Source organism: Dunckerocampus dactyliophorus, chromosome 10 (assembly GCF_027744805.1).
Source record: "Dunckerocampus dactyliophorus isolate RoL2022-P2 chromosome 10, RoL_Ddac_1.1, whole genome shotgun sequence".
NCBI lineage: Eukaryota > Metazoa > Chordata > Actinopteri > Syngnathiformes > Syngnathidae > Dunckerocampus > Dunckerocampus dactyliophorus.
The window spans coordinates 7,042,468-7,057,500 of record NC_072828.1 but is presented as its reverse complement, the minus strand read 5'-3'; the positions used below and the strand labels follow the sequence as shown (position 1 = coordinate 7,057,500).

General features: G+C 41.0%; 3 protein-coding genes across 4 annotated transcripts in view; 1 reads left to right on the top strand and 2 right to left on the bottom strand.

The window, feature by feature from the left end:
* Positions 1–5,443, top strand: part of atg4b (autophagy related 4B, cysteine peptidase) — a 12,251-nt gene extending 6,808 nt beyond the window's left edge. Inside the window, exon 13 of the mRNA XM_054788864.1 lies at positions 1–5,443. This exon is cut by the window's left edge and continues 411 nt beyond it. The gene's annotated coding sequence lies outside the window, so the exon portion shown is untranslated.
* On the bottom strand, positions 476–5,821 carry dtymk (deoxythymidylate kinase (thymidylate kinase)). 2 transcript variants are annotated; one of them, XM_054788867.1, is made up of 6 exons: positions 5,556–5,821; positions 5,373–5,481; positions 5,051–5,141; positions 4,716–4,913; positions 4,586–4,648; positions 476–4,499 (listed from the first exon to the last, which is right to left on the bottom strand). In XM_054788867.1, the coding sequence occupies exons 1-6, from the start codon at positions 5,683–5,685 to the stop codon at positions 4,479–4,481; spliced, it is 612 nt and encodes a 203-aa protein (XP_054644842.1). In that variant the 5' UTR covers positions 5,686–5,821; the 3' UTR covers positions 476–4,478. The 2 variants fall into 2 exon arrangements, with proteins under 2 accessions (XP_054644842.1, XP_054644841.1); XM_054788866.1 differs by having other exon boundaries at positions 478–4,648.
* Positions 5,822–6,728: 907 nt separating this feature from the next.
* agxta (alanine--glyoxylate and serine--pyruvate aminotransferase a) lies at positions 6,729–14,083 on the bottom strand. Its single transcript, XM_054788865.1, has 10 exons — positions 13,806–14,083; positions 11,357–11,549; positions 11,186–11,250; positions 11,021–11,121; positions 10,874–10,944; positions 8,942–9,125; positions 8,804–8,873; positions 7,235–7,330; positions 7,026–7,154; positions 6,729–6,954 (listed from the first exon to the last, which is right to left on the bottom strand). The coding sequence occupies exons 1-10, from the start codon at positions 13,962–13,964 to the stop codon at positions 6,847–6,849; spliced, it is 1,176 nt and encodes a 391-aa protein (XP_054644840.1). The 5' UTR covers positions 13,965–14,083; the 3' UTR covers positions 6,729–6,846.
* Positions 14,084–15,033: the final 950 nt, after the last annotated feature.

Below are 15,033 nucleotides of genomic sequence, written 5' to 3'. Positions count from 1 at the left end.
CTTCCAAGTTGCGCTGTGCCCACACCACCTGTACTCATTACAAAGTGTCCCTGCCACACCACTATTTATTTACTCACCACTCAGTATGTAGACAGACGAGAAGAGGAACAACTAGGAATAAACCCTGACAGATATTTCACTATGCCGTCTCAAGTTCATTTATGTGTGGTGCAATGTGTCGGGGCCACACTCAAGTGTTCAAAGAATCAAAGTAGTAACCATAATAATTGATTCAACAAAATGTCCTGTTTTTTTTACTGTTGTGGTTTTATTATTTAGATATTTAATTCTGATAAAGTACAGTATCATTTTAACTGCATTGCAAACCTTAGTGATTATCTACACAGTTACAATTCAGTTTTTGGAATCTGTACTTTTTTGTCACAATATTTTGAATTTATTCTTTTAAGTTACCACTTTTTTTCCCCCAATTTTCTTCTTCCTTAGCTTTTTCCTTTTACAACTATTTTCATAAAAGTACAACTTGTATAATGACTTTGATCTCACAACTGCTACCATACCTTTCAACATTTGCATCTGGAAATAAGGTAAATGAAATTAGGATTTATTATTTGTGTGCTTTTATTTTGAAGGCCTGACTTTACCGCTAAGGCAGTGGTCCCCAACCTTTTCTGTACCACGGACCGGTTTAATGTCTGACAATATTTTCACGGCCCAATCTAAAGGTGTAGCAGATAAAAGCAAAATAAAACGATAAGATCGGCATTCAAAACTGTGGTATTTTCTCTCTAATAATAATAATATTGAACGTAAATCCACCGTGTAATCATGTGGAACTTTATTAGCAGTGTCCTCGTAATGTCGCACCAACAACAGAACATGAGCAACATCCTTTCTCCCCCAACACAATGCAACACACTCTGGTCGCTATGGTAATGTTTAAACATACCTTCAAAATAAGACACAACACAAAAACAAAGTGCATGAAAATACTCGCTACTCAGAGCAGCACTGAATCAGTGGGACCCCTGACCTTGTTTTGCTGCAATGAGACGGTCCCATCTGGGAGTTATGGGAGACAATGAAACCCGAAGTGTGCTACTTTTAGGTCCAGTCTGCTCCGTAATTTTGTTTTCGTTGCTGTCACTGCAGAAAACCCTGCTTCACACAGATAAGATGTCGGAAATGGCAACAGGGTTTTCAGTGCTGTTGTGGCGATCTCGGGGTATTCTGCCAGAACAACGGCAGAGTTCATGTCTCAAACAGACGTTTAAGGCCCCTGTCATTTGCGATCTCCAGCAGTTGATCTTCTTCACACATTGACATGCTGGATTCACCTGGTTTGTTGACAAATGGGTCGCGGATCCATTACTTGGCAGTTCGTGGATCTTTTGTGGTTGGGAAGTAGCACTCGAACTCTTCTGACAGCAGGGACAGGTGTTCGTACACCAGCTGGGAGAGCAAAGGTGCTGGCTCAATCTCTTCCAAAATCCCCGCCAGTGTATGAAACATGTCAAATGCACCTCTGTTCACACGCTGTCCCAAAAAAATCCAGTTTGGCTTTAAATGCAGCTACTTTATCTGCCACCTTGACAGTTGTCATTTTCCCTTGAAGTTGAAGTTCATTGAGCAGGCTGAATATGTCGCACAAGCCAGTTTTGCGATCCATTCCTCATCACTGAAGTGTGGTGCCAGCGGCGACTTTTTTTCAGAGAGAAATCTCTGCAGCGGCTCTCGTAATTCAAATACTCTGGCCAGCGATATCCCTCGGGATAACCGTCTTATCTCTGTGTATAAGAGGAGGCGTTTGTGGTTCGTATCCATCTCTTCACAAAGCTGCTCGAACAGGCGCGAGTTAAAGGTTGATAACTTTAACCACATCATTCAGTACGCCGCTCAGTTCCTGTAGCATTTTTCGGCTAGCCAGCATTTCCCTGTGAACGACACAATGCGTAGACTCGCATTCAGGTGCAACCTCCTTGATCCGAGCAGTTAAACCAGACAGCCGTCCAGTCACGGCAGCAGCTCCGTCCGTGCATATGCCGACACAAAAGGACCATTTCAGTTTTCCTGACATACAATCATCCGACGACTTGAATAGTTCTGCAGCTTTAGTTTTGGTTGGCAACGATAGTGCACACAACATATCTTTGTGCGTATCCTCCTGATAAAGATATCACACATAAACAAGTAGTGCCTTGTTGTCAATATCTGTTGACTCGTCAACCTGGAGCGCATACCATGGTGAATTATTAATTCTCGCCAACAGCTGTGTCTCAATGTCCTCTGCTATTTCCTCAATGCGCAGAGTGACAGTGCTCGCTGAAAGAGGCACCTGTGCAATCTTTTTAACAGCAGCCTCTCCTAGAAGTTCACGGCAAATGTCTTTGGCGGCGGGTAGGATAAGGTCTTCATCATTAAGACTCGGATAATAAATCAAACAAATTATGTGGGGGAAAAAAAATAATAAAATAATGGAAATTATTTTTTCTTTTTGTGCAGCCCAGTACCAAATGACACACACCCGGGGGTTGGTGATCACTGGGCTAGGGCACGGGTGTCCAAAGTGCCAGCCCTCGGCACTTTGGCCCGCATTACATTAGAAAAACATAATTTAACAAGAAAACTTAAACAACAGCAAAAATGGAAAACTCAGCAGTAATTTTACAAGAGTAAAGTCAAAATATTAAGAGAAAAAAGTTGCAATTTATGAGAAAATAGTGATATGAAGAAAAACTTCATTTTAGTATCAAAGTTTATATTTACAGACTTTTTTTTAAGTTGTAAATTTTTTTTTTAAACCACAAATAAAGAAAAAGTAAATTAGGTTGCGGAAAATGTTATGTTACGAGAACGAAGTCAAAATATTATGGGAGTAAAGTTATAATTACAAAAATAAAAGTTACAAGAAGAAAGCTGAAATAGTTGGAAAATAAAAAAAAACTGTAGAAATGGAAAAAAACAGCTTTAATTTTACGAGCCAAAATATTAAGAGAAAGAAAGTCGTATTCTAACGAGAAAAAAGTTGCAATTTTCGAGAATAAACCCATGATATTATGAGATAAAATAATGTCATTGTGGTAGCATAGAGTTGAAATATTAAAGGTAAATGTTTTTTTAAGTCGTAATATGAGAAACAAAACAGAAGAAAGTTGTAATTTTTGGAAAATCTGATTGGGGGAAAAGTTAGATTATGGGAATAAGGTCAAAATATTATAGGAATATAGTTATAATAGTACCAGAAGAAAATGTATGAAGTATATTTAAGAAGAAAGTTGAAATATTTTTGGGACCAAAAAAACAGCAAAAATTGCAAACAAAGAGCAAGGACTGAAGTTCTTAGTAATAATAATCACCTACAGTGCCTATCATAAGTATTCACCCCCTTTGTTGCTTTCATAAATCAATCATGGTCAATAAAATTTAGCTTTTTTAACAAAAAATATTGGGAAAAAAAAACTCTTAATGTCAAAGTGAAAACAGATTTCTATAAAGTAATGTTAATGAAAGAAAATTATATAAATGAAAATAATTGTTTGCATAATTATTCACCCCCTTCAAGTCAGTATTTAGCAGATGCACCTTTGGCTGCAATCACAGCAGTGAGTCTGTGTGGATACTGTAGGTCTCAATCAGTCTTGCACATCTGCCCATTGCAATTTTGCTCCATTCTTTGCAAAACTGCTCAAGCTTTGTCAGGTTGCGCGGGTATCAGGCATGAACAGCCCTTTTCAAATCCAGCCACAAATTCTCTATGGGATTGAGGTCTGGGCTTTGACTCGGCCACTCCAGAACATTTACCTGCGTCTTTTTTAACCATTCCTGTGTAGCTTTTGCAGTATGTTTTGGATCGTTGTCTTGCTGGAAAATAAATCTTCTCCCAAGACGTAGTTCTCTTGAAAAAGATTGTCCCCCAGGAATTCTGTGTATTTTGCAGCATTCATTCTGCCGTCTATCTTTACAAGCCATCCAGGTCCAGTTGCTGAGAAACATCTCCACAGCATGATGCTGCCACCACGCTTCACAGTGGGGATGGTGTCTTTTTGGTGATGTGCAGTTTGGTTTCCGCCAAACATGACGTCTTGTCTGATGGCCAAAAAGCTCAATTTTGGTCTCATCAGACCAAAGAATCTTCTTCCACTTGACCATGGAGTCTTCCACGTGCTTTTTGGCAAACTCTAGTCGAGATCTAATATGACTTTTCTTCAACAGTGGCTTTCTTGTTGCCACTCTCCCATAAAGCTTTGACCGGTGAAGAACCCGGGCAGCAGTTGCTACATGCACAGTCTAGATCTATTTGTCCTTCCTATTTCCACTTTACTGTGGTGCATTATGTTTCTCATAACATTTTGACTTTATTTAAAAATCCCTCTTTTTGTGTGTAATAGTTTGAATTTGTCAGAAGTACAACTTAATCCTCACTTTTCAAGTTAGACCTGGTAATGATGTGTTTTTCCTCTTCACTGTGGCTCTGCTCGTTCCTTTGTTCATGTGGGACAGGATGGCTGAACATGGTTTTACTTATGATAAAATAGAGCCTATATGTAGAGCAGAAAAGAGACTTTATTGTAGACGCTCAATTCCACAGCTCTCCCAGATGCTGCTTCTGAGCCAGGTTGACGACCTTGAGACTTTGCGCTGTGATGTTGTCATGTACGTCCTCCACACTTTGAGAAGCATCGATGACCTGCAAGAGACACCACAGATGAGGAGATGCTCCACAGCGTTCGTGTCCGCGCTGACTTGGCACTCACCTTCCAGTTGACAGACGGATCCTTCATGAGCTCCTCAAACCTCTGCTGCACCGCTCTCTGGAAGACGCTGTTCTCATACCTCTCCCCCCCAAAGTGATCCCGGAGCGCCGCCTCTGCCGGGCTCAGCTGCAGGAACATGACCAGGTCCGGCTTGGGGAGTCCTACGTCTGGGTTCTTGCACCAGTCCAGGCTGAAGCCCTGACCAATAGTTCAAAATGCACGGTGACGTCATTCAAGATTCAAGAGTTTTATTGTCATATGCATAGTAAAACAGGCAGTTATACTATGCAACATATGGCGGATGCAGAGTTCTAATTGGCTGATGAGTGACTCACGGGCTTGGCGCCTGTGAATGCAGCACCGGAGAAGGCGTATCTGTCCACCACCAGGGTGGTGCCTTGCTCCAGCTTGCTCTTCATTTGAGGCCTAGAAGCGCGGGAAGAAGAGCCTTGGTTTTGTGGGACTACTTATTGTTGCGCATTGATACACACATCCACTGTCTTATAGCATGTGGTCAAAAAACACCAGGTGTATCGACTGGATACACAGTAAATACAGGATAAGTATTTTTCAATGTCATTGAATGATTTTATCTTTAATTTGTTGATTGTATGCCTACTATCTACATTTGGGTCGAAATGTCCACCCCAAACGTACATCATTTCCCAGCGGTTAGCGGAGAAGAGTAGGTGCACCGTGTGGTCCTCCAAGTCGCTTTTCTTCTCCAGGTAAGCACTGATCAGCTTTCCGATGGTCGTGGTTCTGTCTGACAATAGTACGTAAGTCACTGGCTGGCCCCTAACGCCCCTAAGCTAACCCAGAACTAAAGTCGTGACTTACCGGGAAACCTCATCATCTCCGCCGGATGTCCGCTCTGCTGCAGCGCCTGAACCAGCTTCTTGCACTGGGTAGTTTTCCCGGCTTTGTCGACTCCTTCCAGCACAATGAGAGCACCTCGTTTACACGCCATCGCTTCACCGAGACCTTAAAAGTAGCATCTCCACTCACGTTCCCGCGCTGGAGACCGTAAACACCGAAGTAGGAATACGCACTTTGTGTCTGGCCCGCCCGGTTGTAGGTCACATGAATGGCAGTTAGCCAATGGTAGCAGTCTTCAAACCTCACTTATTCTCGCGATAGTTAGTTTTGCCACGACAACTAAGACAAAAATAGCAAACAAACATAAATGCTTTTTACACAACAGCTTTAGTTTAAAAAAATATTGTACTTAAAAAGACCTATTAACCGGTTTGTGATATGTTGATTTATTTTAGTTCCTGCAATAACAATGTTAAAATAATGGCAACTTAACCTGAGTTATAAATTTACAATTTTATGAGGGTCTCAAACTGAAAGTGATATACAGTACTGTACATTTCTGATATACAGTAATGCCTCATTTATCACTGTTAATTGGTTCCATACCCAACCATAAGAGGGAATTTCCACAAAGAAGGATTCCTTATTTATATATGGACTTTTTTTCTAAGTTATAGCATAGAAAAGCTCTTTACGACCTTTTAAAATACAGGTTTAAACACTATTAGAGCCCTCTGGACATGAAGTAACACCCCTATAGTTACCTTTGTAGTACCCAATAGTGGACATAACAGGAAATAAGACATATTAGACATAAGTAAGACATAACATACTTGCATATTATCATTGGGAGACTTTTTCCGGACAGCGTACTTAGAAATAGGAAGAAGCGGTAAAAAAAAAAAAAAAAAAACAGCGATAATTTATAAAAAAAAATTTAGAGTGAAGCTGAGAAATTCGAACTGTAAAGTGGAGTAGCACGGCCGTATTTAATTACAATAATGCAGTTAAGAAGCACACGCACAAATTCACAGATTTTGGGAGTTTTAAAAAAATATTTTTATTATTATTTGTAGGAAAACCCATCCTTTTGTGCTTTTTGTCTCCGAAATTAGGCAGTTTTGTTTTTTGGTTTTTTTTGCAGAAAACCCATCTCGAGCCTTAAGTGGGAAATAATTTTGTGAATGGAAAGTCTTAAATTTGCTGTTCCTTTTTTATTCCAGTAATGATTAAAGAGCAAGCGTCACCTCCTGAGAGCATTTTTTTGACTTTTCTTTACTCTCTCACTCGATTCAGGCTGAAGATAAAAGCGTCACACTTTGCTCTTGTGGCAGTGTGTCAGAGCGTCCTTCAGGGCCGCCAGCACCATGTCCACGTTGGCCTGGCTGCTGTTGCATCCCATCAGTCCCACACGCAGCACCTGAAACATCCAAAAACATCCTGGAATGAGCAGGTATACACTCCAGAAAGAAATGCTGAACTCCTTTTCACCATGCCAACAGACGGTCCGAGACCCCCGGAAATCTCTAAATTGTGAGTTTTCATGACGTAGGCTGTGATCTCCTTCCAGTCGTATCCGTGCGGAGCGACGATTGTTGTAACAGTCGGCAGCCTCGCTGTCTGGAAGAACATCAAATCTCTTATTTGTTTAATTTTCTACCTTAATAATAAATGAAAGCTTCTCAATAAAGAAAAGTCACCTTTTCTTTGACGAAAAGCTTGAGACCCATGCGCTCCAGGCCGGCATGGAAGTACTCTGCCACTTTCCTGTGTCTTTCCCAAGAGCTTTGCAGACCCTAAGACGATCACAATTAGCAGACATCTTTAAATGGGAGCGCCTTTTTTTGCTGCAAAATGCAGACATGACATTAGCACGCCATAGTGCGCCCAATTAAATACTTACAAATTTGACTCATAGTTTTTAAAATTACGTAATTAACTCCCAAATAGGAATACAGTAGAGTTTTTTTTGCTACTAGGACTTTTTGAATGTTATTACTTATTTAGATACAGCAATCCCTCGTTTATCACGGCTAATTGGTTCAAGACCCAACCGTGATAAGTGAATTTTTGCAAAGTCGGTTTCTTATTCATGAAGAAATATTTTCATAGTTGTTGCATAGAAAACCTGTTTTCGACCTTCTTTTGGAGATAAATAAAGTATCTATCTATCTTTTAACATTATTAGAGTCCTCTAGACTTGAAATAACACCCCTATAGTCACCTTTACACTCCAATTACCCAATATAGAAGACATAATAAGACCAAATAAGTGTTGCTGTAAATGTGCTCTGGTGACTTGGGCAGGAAGTGACGTCAGGGGTTCAGGGTTGAGTTTTAGCGTGATGTGGGTTACGGCCGCAACAGTAGCCCATGTTAGGGATTATTGTGCCTTTTGTGAGATCATTCAAACCTGTTGTTCCGGCGGTCAAGTCTGGTGCTCGTGTGTCTCACCGAACATTACAGTATCATTACTGACACCTAGTGACCAGTTTAGAATACTACATATCATCACAGCATCTTTGAATGGGTATCTTCTGAATGCCTTATATTTGTATTTTACATCATTTAGCCATTTTCATTCTTGAAAATGCTTAATTTAAGCAAAGCATGTGCGTAATATGCATTTTTGACTAAAAATGGGCCGTATTCAACCACAACACAACATGATTTATTAATATTTTTTTTGAAAAACTGAGATGCGCAAAATTCGAAGCTTGTAGTGGCGAGGGACGACTGCATTTAATTACAATGTTGTGAGGGAGCCCACGGTCACACTTCCCCAACAGGAAGTTACCCAGCATGACCTGCAGTTTATACATTAGGATAAAATGGTATTGCTTTATGTATATCGGTGTGTAAGCGTTGATTTTGACACTATAGTCCATGTGGTGCAGTTGCACGGTGTCTTACCATGTTATTTTTGGTGGCATCATGAATGAGGGAGGCGTTTGAATTAATGACCTCGTGTTGGTTTGTGTTGCGTAAGTGTGTAATAATGTAAAGTATTGCAGTTGCAGACCTTAATGTTTATCATTTATAGTGTTTGGTGCCCTGCTTAAAGGCACTACTGTAGTGCAGGACTGTTTCTCCGGCAACCAGCCCTGTTTTTTGACTGCTTAAACCAAAGGCTGAGCCCTTTGAGACAGAGCTACTGCCGCCCTGCTTGCAAACCTGCAAAACAATATTTATTGCGCGATAAATCTGTGCGTCTGTCTGCACAAAACTGCAGATGCAAGTGACTTCAAAATGCTGACTCATGACAGCACCTCCTCCACCAAGACAGCCAGACCCTCCCTCAGGGAGTAGAAAGCAGAGACTGGACCCGTGTGGTGGTACCTACAGGGAAGAGACGTCACTATTAATAAAATGATGATGTGTTTCATCAAGAACCAACGCGTTCTTACACTCTGTTGGGTTTGCCGTCGCACCCCCAGTAGTTTGCTAGCCAGCTCAGGTCCAAGAAAAACGACACAGGCTTTGTTCTGCGGTTGAATATTTTCCGGCATGCTCTCTCGCTGAAGGAGATGGGCGCCGTTCCTGGCGGAGCGTTCAGAACCTTCTGAGAACCCGTGTACAGAATGTCGATCCCTGACAGCGGACACAGACGGAGGGATACCGTTAATACTCTAATTCAGGGGTGTCCAAACTTTTTCCAGCAGGCGCCACATAGTGAAAAAGGAAAGGATGCCAGGACCACTTTGATATTTTGTAAAACACATCTAGTTACAGCGGTGTGACGACGTGTTTGCCCCCTTCCCGATTTCTTTTTTTTTGCATGTTCGTCATACTTAAATGTTTCAGATCGTCAAACAAATTTAAATATTAGTCAACGACAACACAACTGAACACAAAATACAGTTTTTAAATGGAACTTTTTATTACTAAGGCAAAAAAAAAATCCAAACGTACATGTCCCTGTGTGGAAAAAGTGATTGCCCCCTAAACCTAATAAGTGGTTGGGCCACCCTTAGCAGCAACAACTGCAATCAAGCGTTGGTGATAACTTGCAATGAGTCACTTACAGCGCTGTGGAGGAATTTTGCAGAATTGTTGTAATTCAGCCACATTGGAGGGTTTTCCAGCATGAAGCGCCTTTTTAAGGTCATGCCACAGCAACTCAACAGAATTCAGGTCAGGACTTTGACTAGGCCACTCCAAAGTCTTCATTTTGTGTTTCTTCAGCCATTCAGAGGTGGACTTGCTGGTGTGTTTTGGATCATTGTCCTGCTGCACAACCCAAGCTTGAGGTCACGAACAGATGGCCGGACATTCTCCTTCAGGATTTTTTGGTAGACAGCAGAATTCATGGTTCCATTTATCACAGCAAGTCTTCCAGGTCTTAAAGCAGCAAAACAACCCCAGACTATCACACTACCACCACCATATTTTACTGTTGGTGTGATCATCCATCCATCCACCCATTTTCTATGCCACTTCCCTTCATTAGGGTCGTGGGGATGTGTGATGATGTTCTCCTGAAATGCGGCCTTACTTTTTCACACAGGGCCATGAAGATTTGGATTTTTTTGTCTCCCTTAATAATGAAAAGTTTCATTTACAAACTGCATTTTGTGTTCAGTTGTGTTGTCATTGACTAATATTTAAAATTCTTGTTACAACAGTTGTTGTTGTTGTTGTTGTTTTTAGTTTTCCAACTATCTCAACTTTCTTCTTATAAATTTTCTTGTGGTAAAAATTACCATACTATTTTGACATTATTCTCGTAACATTATAACTCTTTACGCAACCTGATTTTCCAAAAACGACAACTTTTATTTGTTGTTTTTGTTTGTTTTCATTATGACTTTAAAAAAATTACGTCGTTCTTGAATAGTTCCACTTCATGCTAGTAAAATTACATTTTTTCTTTTTAATATTATGACGTTATTCACGTAAAATTATGACTTTTTCTTGTTAGGTTACAGCTTTTTTCTCTTAATGTTTTGACTTTATTCTTGTAGAATTACTGCTGATTGTTAAATTTGTGCTGTTGTTGTTGTGTTGTGTTGTTTTCTTGTTAAATTTTTTTTTTTGTCAATAAAAAAACAGCCGCAGGCCACACTTTAGACACCCCCGCCCCTGCTCTAGTTAGAACTTGAGTGTGTATTTGGCAAAAGCGTAAAGAAGACATTACAGACATTGGAGAAAAAACTTATGACAAGTACATTTTCAATAATGATGTGGAGAGCATGAGAAAGTTAAAAGGAAAATGCCTCTCTTGTGTTTCAGTGTATTTAAATGTTTCCTGAAACCTTCTAGAAACCTCAAGCAATAAAATCTAAATCCACTTTCAATGAATGACAGACAGCTTCCTGGAACATCTTGTGTCCTGTCACCTTGTTGGTCCATGTAAACGGGAGCTCCTCCTATCGAGGCCACCGAGTCCACCAGGAATAAGCAGTCGTACCTGTGGACACGAGTCGAAACCGATCCATCAGCAGCTGTACAGATGATGCCGACTAGCGCTTAATTGATACTCGTACTTTTGACACAGCTGGCCGATGCCGTCCAAAGGATGCAGGACTCCGGTGGACGACTCTCCGTGTGCCAGGAAAAACAGCACGGGCCTGTGTTTGGATAACGCCTGCCGCCGAATAACATCATCATCAGTTTTATTACGTGCTGATCGGCGGTAGAGTGTCTCATACCTGCTCTATTTCTGCATTAGTGAAGAATCCACCAGGGGGAGCCACAATGGTATTTACCCTGGCACCTGTTGAGTTGAAATAATAGATATCAAAGGTATCCTCTACTGGAGTACTGACTAAAATATTGAACCTATTGTTCGCAATTAGCACAGGCAAAAATTTTAGCGTTACCTATCCTTTCCGCCATGTCTGCCGCCCGCTCTCCCCAAATGCCGTTGACCGCCGCCAGCACGCCATCTCCGGCCTCCACGGCGTTGAAGATGGCGCACTCCATGGCGGTGTGGCCCGTGCCGCTCACCGCTAACGTCATGGGGTTCTGAGTCTGGAACATGTACTGAATCCCGCTCCTGATGTCGGCCATTATCTGTAACAAAAAAACAACATCAGTGATGGATGAATTCATCTTGGAGGTTCTTATTGTGTCATACATGCCATGCAAGCACTCTACCTCATCTGACCTCGGACCAGGACCTATGTGTTCTAATCCACACTTGAGACCTCTACTAAGGCTTCCAAGCCTACAATCACTACCAAGGGATCTAATTCAGCCTAGGGTTGGGACCTAGGCATCCAAATCTTGCATAAATCTGTACCTAGGCATATCATTTAACCTCAACCCGAGACCTAGTGTTTCTTGTCCATCTAGACCCTTGTACTATGTGTCCCAGTCAACCATAAAACCTGTCCCTGGCACCGAAAACGTGTTTAAACTGCTACCTAAGCATCTCTATCATCCTAGAACCAGGCACTAGGCAACTTAATCAATGTATGACAAGAACTGAGGCAACACTATCAATCTAGATGGGTCGGAATCCATTTCTACTTGGATCAAAATCCAACCTAGAGTCCCACCCTTGCACAGAAGTTCAGCTAATGCCTTACCCAGGCATCTCTATCAACCTAGGACAAGGACCAACATGTTCTAATCCACTTAGAGCCTCTATCAAGGCATCCTATTCAGTCCAGAAATAAATTTGGCATCCCAGTTAACCTACAACAACTACCAGGGGATCTCTTTCAGCCTGGGACCTAGGCATTCAAATCATGCTTAAACCTATGCCGAGGCATCTCATTTAACCTAGAACCAAGACCTACGACTTCCAGTTCACCTTCAACCTGGTTCAAGATATCCCAATCAAACTAAAACCGAGCCTTGGCAAAGAAAAAGCTTCTAAAACTTCTACCTAAACATCTTTATTATCCTAAAACGATGACCTAGGCATTTCAGTCAGCCTATTATGAGAACTTGAATACACCATCAACCTAGATGGTGAGACATCCATATCGAGCTAAACCCCTCTGTGCTAAACCACTCTGTATTCCAATCCACCTGAAACCTCTACCAAGGCATTCTACTTAGTCCAGAAATGAAATTTGGCATCCCAGTTAACCTATAACCACTATCAAGGGATCTCATTCAAACTAGACTGGGACCTAAGCATCCCAATCCTGCTTAAACCTGTACCTAAACATCTCATTTTACCTAGACCAATACCTAGGCATTCCAGTCCATCTAGAACCTGGTACTAGGTATCCCAATCAACCTAAAACCTGGCCTTGGCACAGAAAACAAGCTAAAACGTCTACCTAAACATCTTTATTGTCCTAAAACTGGGACCTGGGCATCTAAATCAACCTATGACGAGAACTTAGACAATATCATCAAACTAGATAGCGAGGCATCTATATCAAGCTAAAACTACTACTTTTCGGTATCTCATTCAATGTCAGACTATAACCTCAGCATTGCAGTCCACCGAAAACCTAGTACTAGGCACCCAGTCAACCTAGAACCGGACCCTGGCATCAAAATCAAGTTAGCAAACCAAGACCTAGGCAGTCTATCAACCAAGGACAAGGGCCCATGTGCTACCAAGGCATCCTATTCAGTCCAGAAATGGAACTGGGCATACCAGTTAACCTGCAACCACTACCAAGGGATCGCATTCAGCCTAGACTGAAACATAGGAATCCAAATCATGCTTAAACCTATACCTAGACATCTCATATAACCTAGAACCAAGCCCTATAGGCTTTCCAGTTCGTCTAGAACCTGGTACTAGACGGCGAGTCAGCTTAAAATCTGACTTTGGCACAGAAATTGAGGTAAAACTTCTACACAAGCATCTCCATCAACCTAGAACCAGGACTTAGGCATCTTAATCAATCTATGACAAGGACTCCATCAGTCTAGATGGCGAGGCATCCATATCAAGCTAAAACCTACGTATATCTATAATCTATATAATATCTCATTCAAGCTAAAACCTAAGAATTCCAGTCCATTTAAAAGTGAGTACTAGCAACCCCTGTCAACATAGACCCTGACCCTGACCCTGAGGACACTCACCTATTCATTCTAATCCAGCTGGAACCTTGAACCAGTGCTTTCCAAAACATCAAATCATTCAAGTCAGCCTAGAACCTAGACATAGTCGGTCCATGTAGAACACATGACCAATAAAAACTAACTCAAGGCTTCCAAATGAGCCTAAAACCAAATCCTAGGCTCTCAGGTGACACTTGAACCCAGAACGAGCCATTCATAAGCGCTCTGATATTCTTGCACACTCAGTTGTTGTACACACAATTGTCTTTGTTGGTGTGTGGACCGGTTTACCTCGAATGTCTCCGGATGCATGTGACCGATGACTGGATTGGCTCCGGCCTGCAGGATGCGTGGAGGAACATTAGACGGCCCCGGTCCAAACATGTGCCGATGAGGAACGGCCAGCGGTCTCTGCAGACATTCGGGTGGTGATACGGACAGAGAGGACATGTTTCCTGCACGGCGAGCAGCCTCGGTAGAGCGGACCAGAGGAGGTCTTCAGGTCAGGACGGTCGGTGTCCCAACTTTGTCTCGCTAATGTTGTTTTCCTGTGCGCGCTCAAACCTAAGGTCAATCATTTTGTGCTTGTCCACATTAATGATTAACTAACGTCTGTGCACTCCAGTCTTTTCGTTTTTGTAGGTTAGATTTGAAGTCCACTGACCTGACTAACTTTTAGACGCAACTTTAAAGGCCTGAGAGCATCATGGATGTTAATGTACAACCAATAAGAGTTGTTTGGGGTCTTTGCCACATGGCAGACTTTTAAAACTGCCATTCAAACATAATTACATGCCATGTGTATTCGCTCAAAACTGAGCATTATCATCTTTGTCAAGCCATTAGCCATTAGCTGTTAGCCACATACTGTATATAGCCATTCAATCAAGGAGGCACACGAAAGTCTTGAGAGTCTTGCATAACTTTTTATTCAAATTTGGATTGGGAATACATTTCCTAGCATGCAGCTGTGGCAAAGGTATCCAAAGTGTGGCCCGGGGCACATTCTAAAAATAGAATTTAATAAGAAAACTTTTTTTTTTAAACCCACAAAAAATTAAAATACAAGAATAAAGTCAAAATATTAAGACATTTTAGTAGCGTAAAGTTGAAATATTAAAGAAAGAATATTAAAAAAAATTGTAATATGAAAAACAAAAAACAATGACTGAAGTTGTACTTTTTGGAAAATTAGTTTGTGCAAAAGTTATGTTACGAGAATAAAGTCAGAATTACAAGAAAAAATGTACAAGAATGTTGAAATAGTTGGAAAATTATAAAACAAACTGCAGAAATGGAAAAACGAGCTGCAATTTTAATTTAAAAAATTATTTTCTAAATATTTATAGAAAAAAGTCGTATTCCAATGAGGGGAAAAAAAGCGTCAACTTTACGAGAACAAACTCATAATATTATGAAGAAAAATAATGTTATTTTGGTAGCGCAGAGCTTAAATATTAAAGAATTAAAACATTTTTTTTAAGTTGTAATATGAGAAACAAAACTCAATTGTAATTTT

Bases quoted from the DNA above. Each gene is read 5' to 3' on its own strand.
- agxta (XM_054788865.1), bottom strand. From the start codon at position 13,964: ATGTCCTCTCTGTCCGTATCACCACCCGAATGTCTGCAGAGACCGCTG. The intron at 8,874-8,941 runs GTAAGAACGCGT...TCTTCCCTGTAG, and splicing joins GACGGCAAACCCAACAGAGT to GTACCACCACACGGGTCCAG. The intron at 7,331-8,803 runs GTGCTGTCATGA...TGATCGTCTTAG, and splicing joins TGGCTGTCTTGGTGGAGGAG to GGTCTGCAAAGCTCTTGGGA.
- dtymk (XM_054788866.1), bottom strand. From the start codon at position 5,685: ATGGCGTGTAAACGAGGTGCTCTCATTGTGCTGGAAGGAGTCGACAAA. The intron at 5,482-5,555 runs GTAAGTCACGAC...TACTATTGTCAG, and splicing joins GGAGATGATGAGGTTTCCCG to ACAGAACCACGACCATCGGA. The intron at 4,914-5,050 runs GTGAGTCACTCA...ACTATTGGTCAG, and splicing joins CATTCACAGGCGCCAAGCCC to GGCTTCAGCCTGGACTGGTG.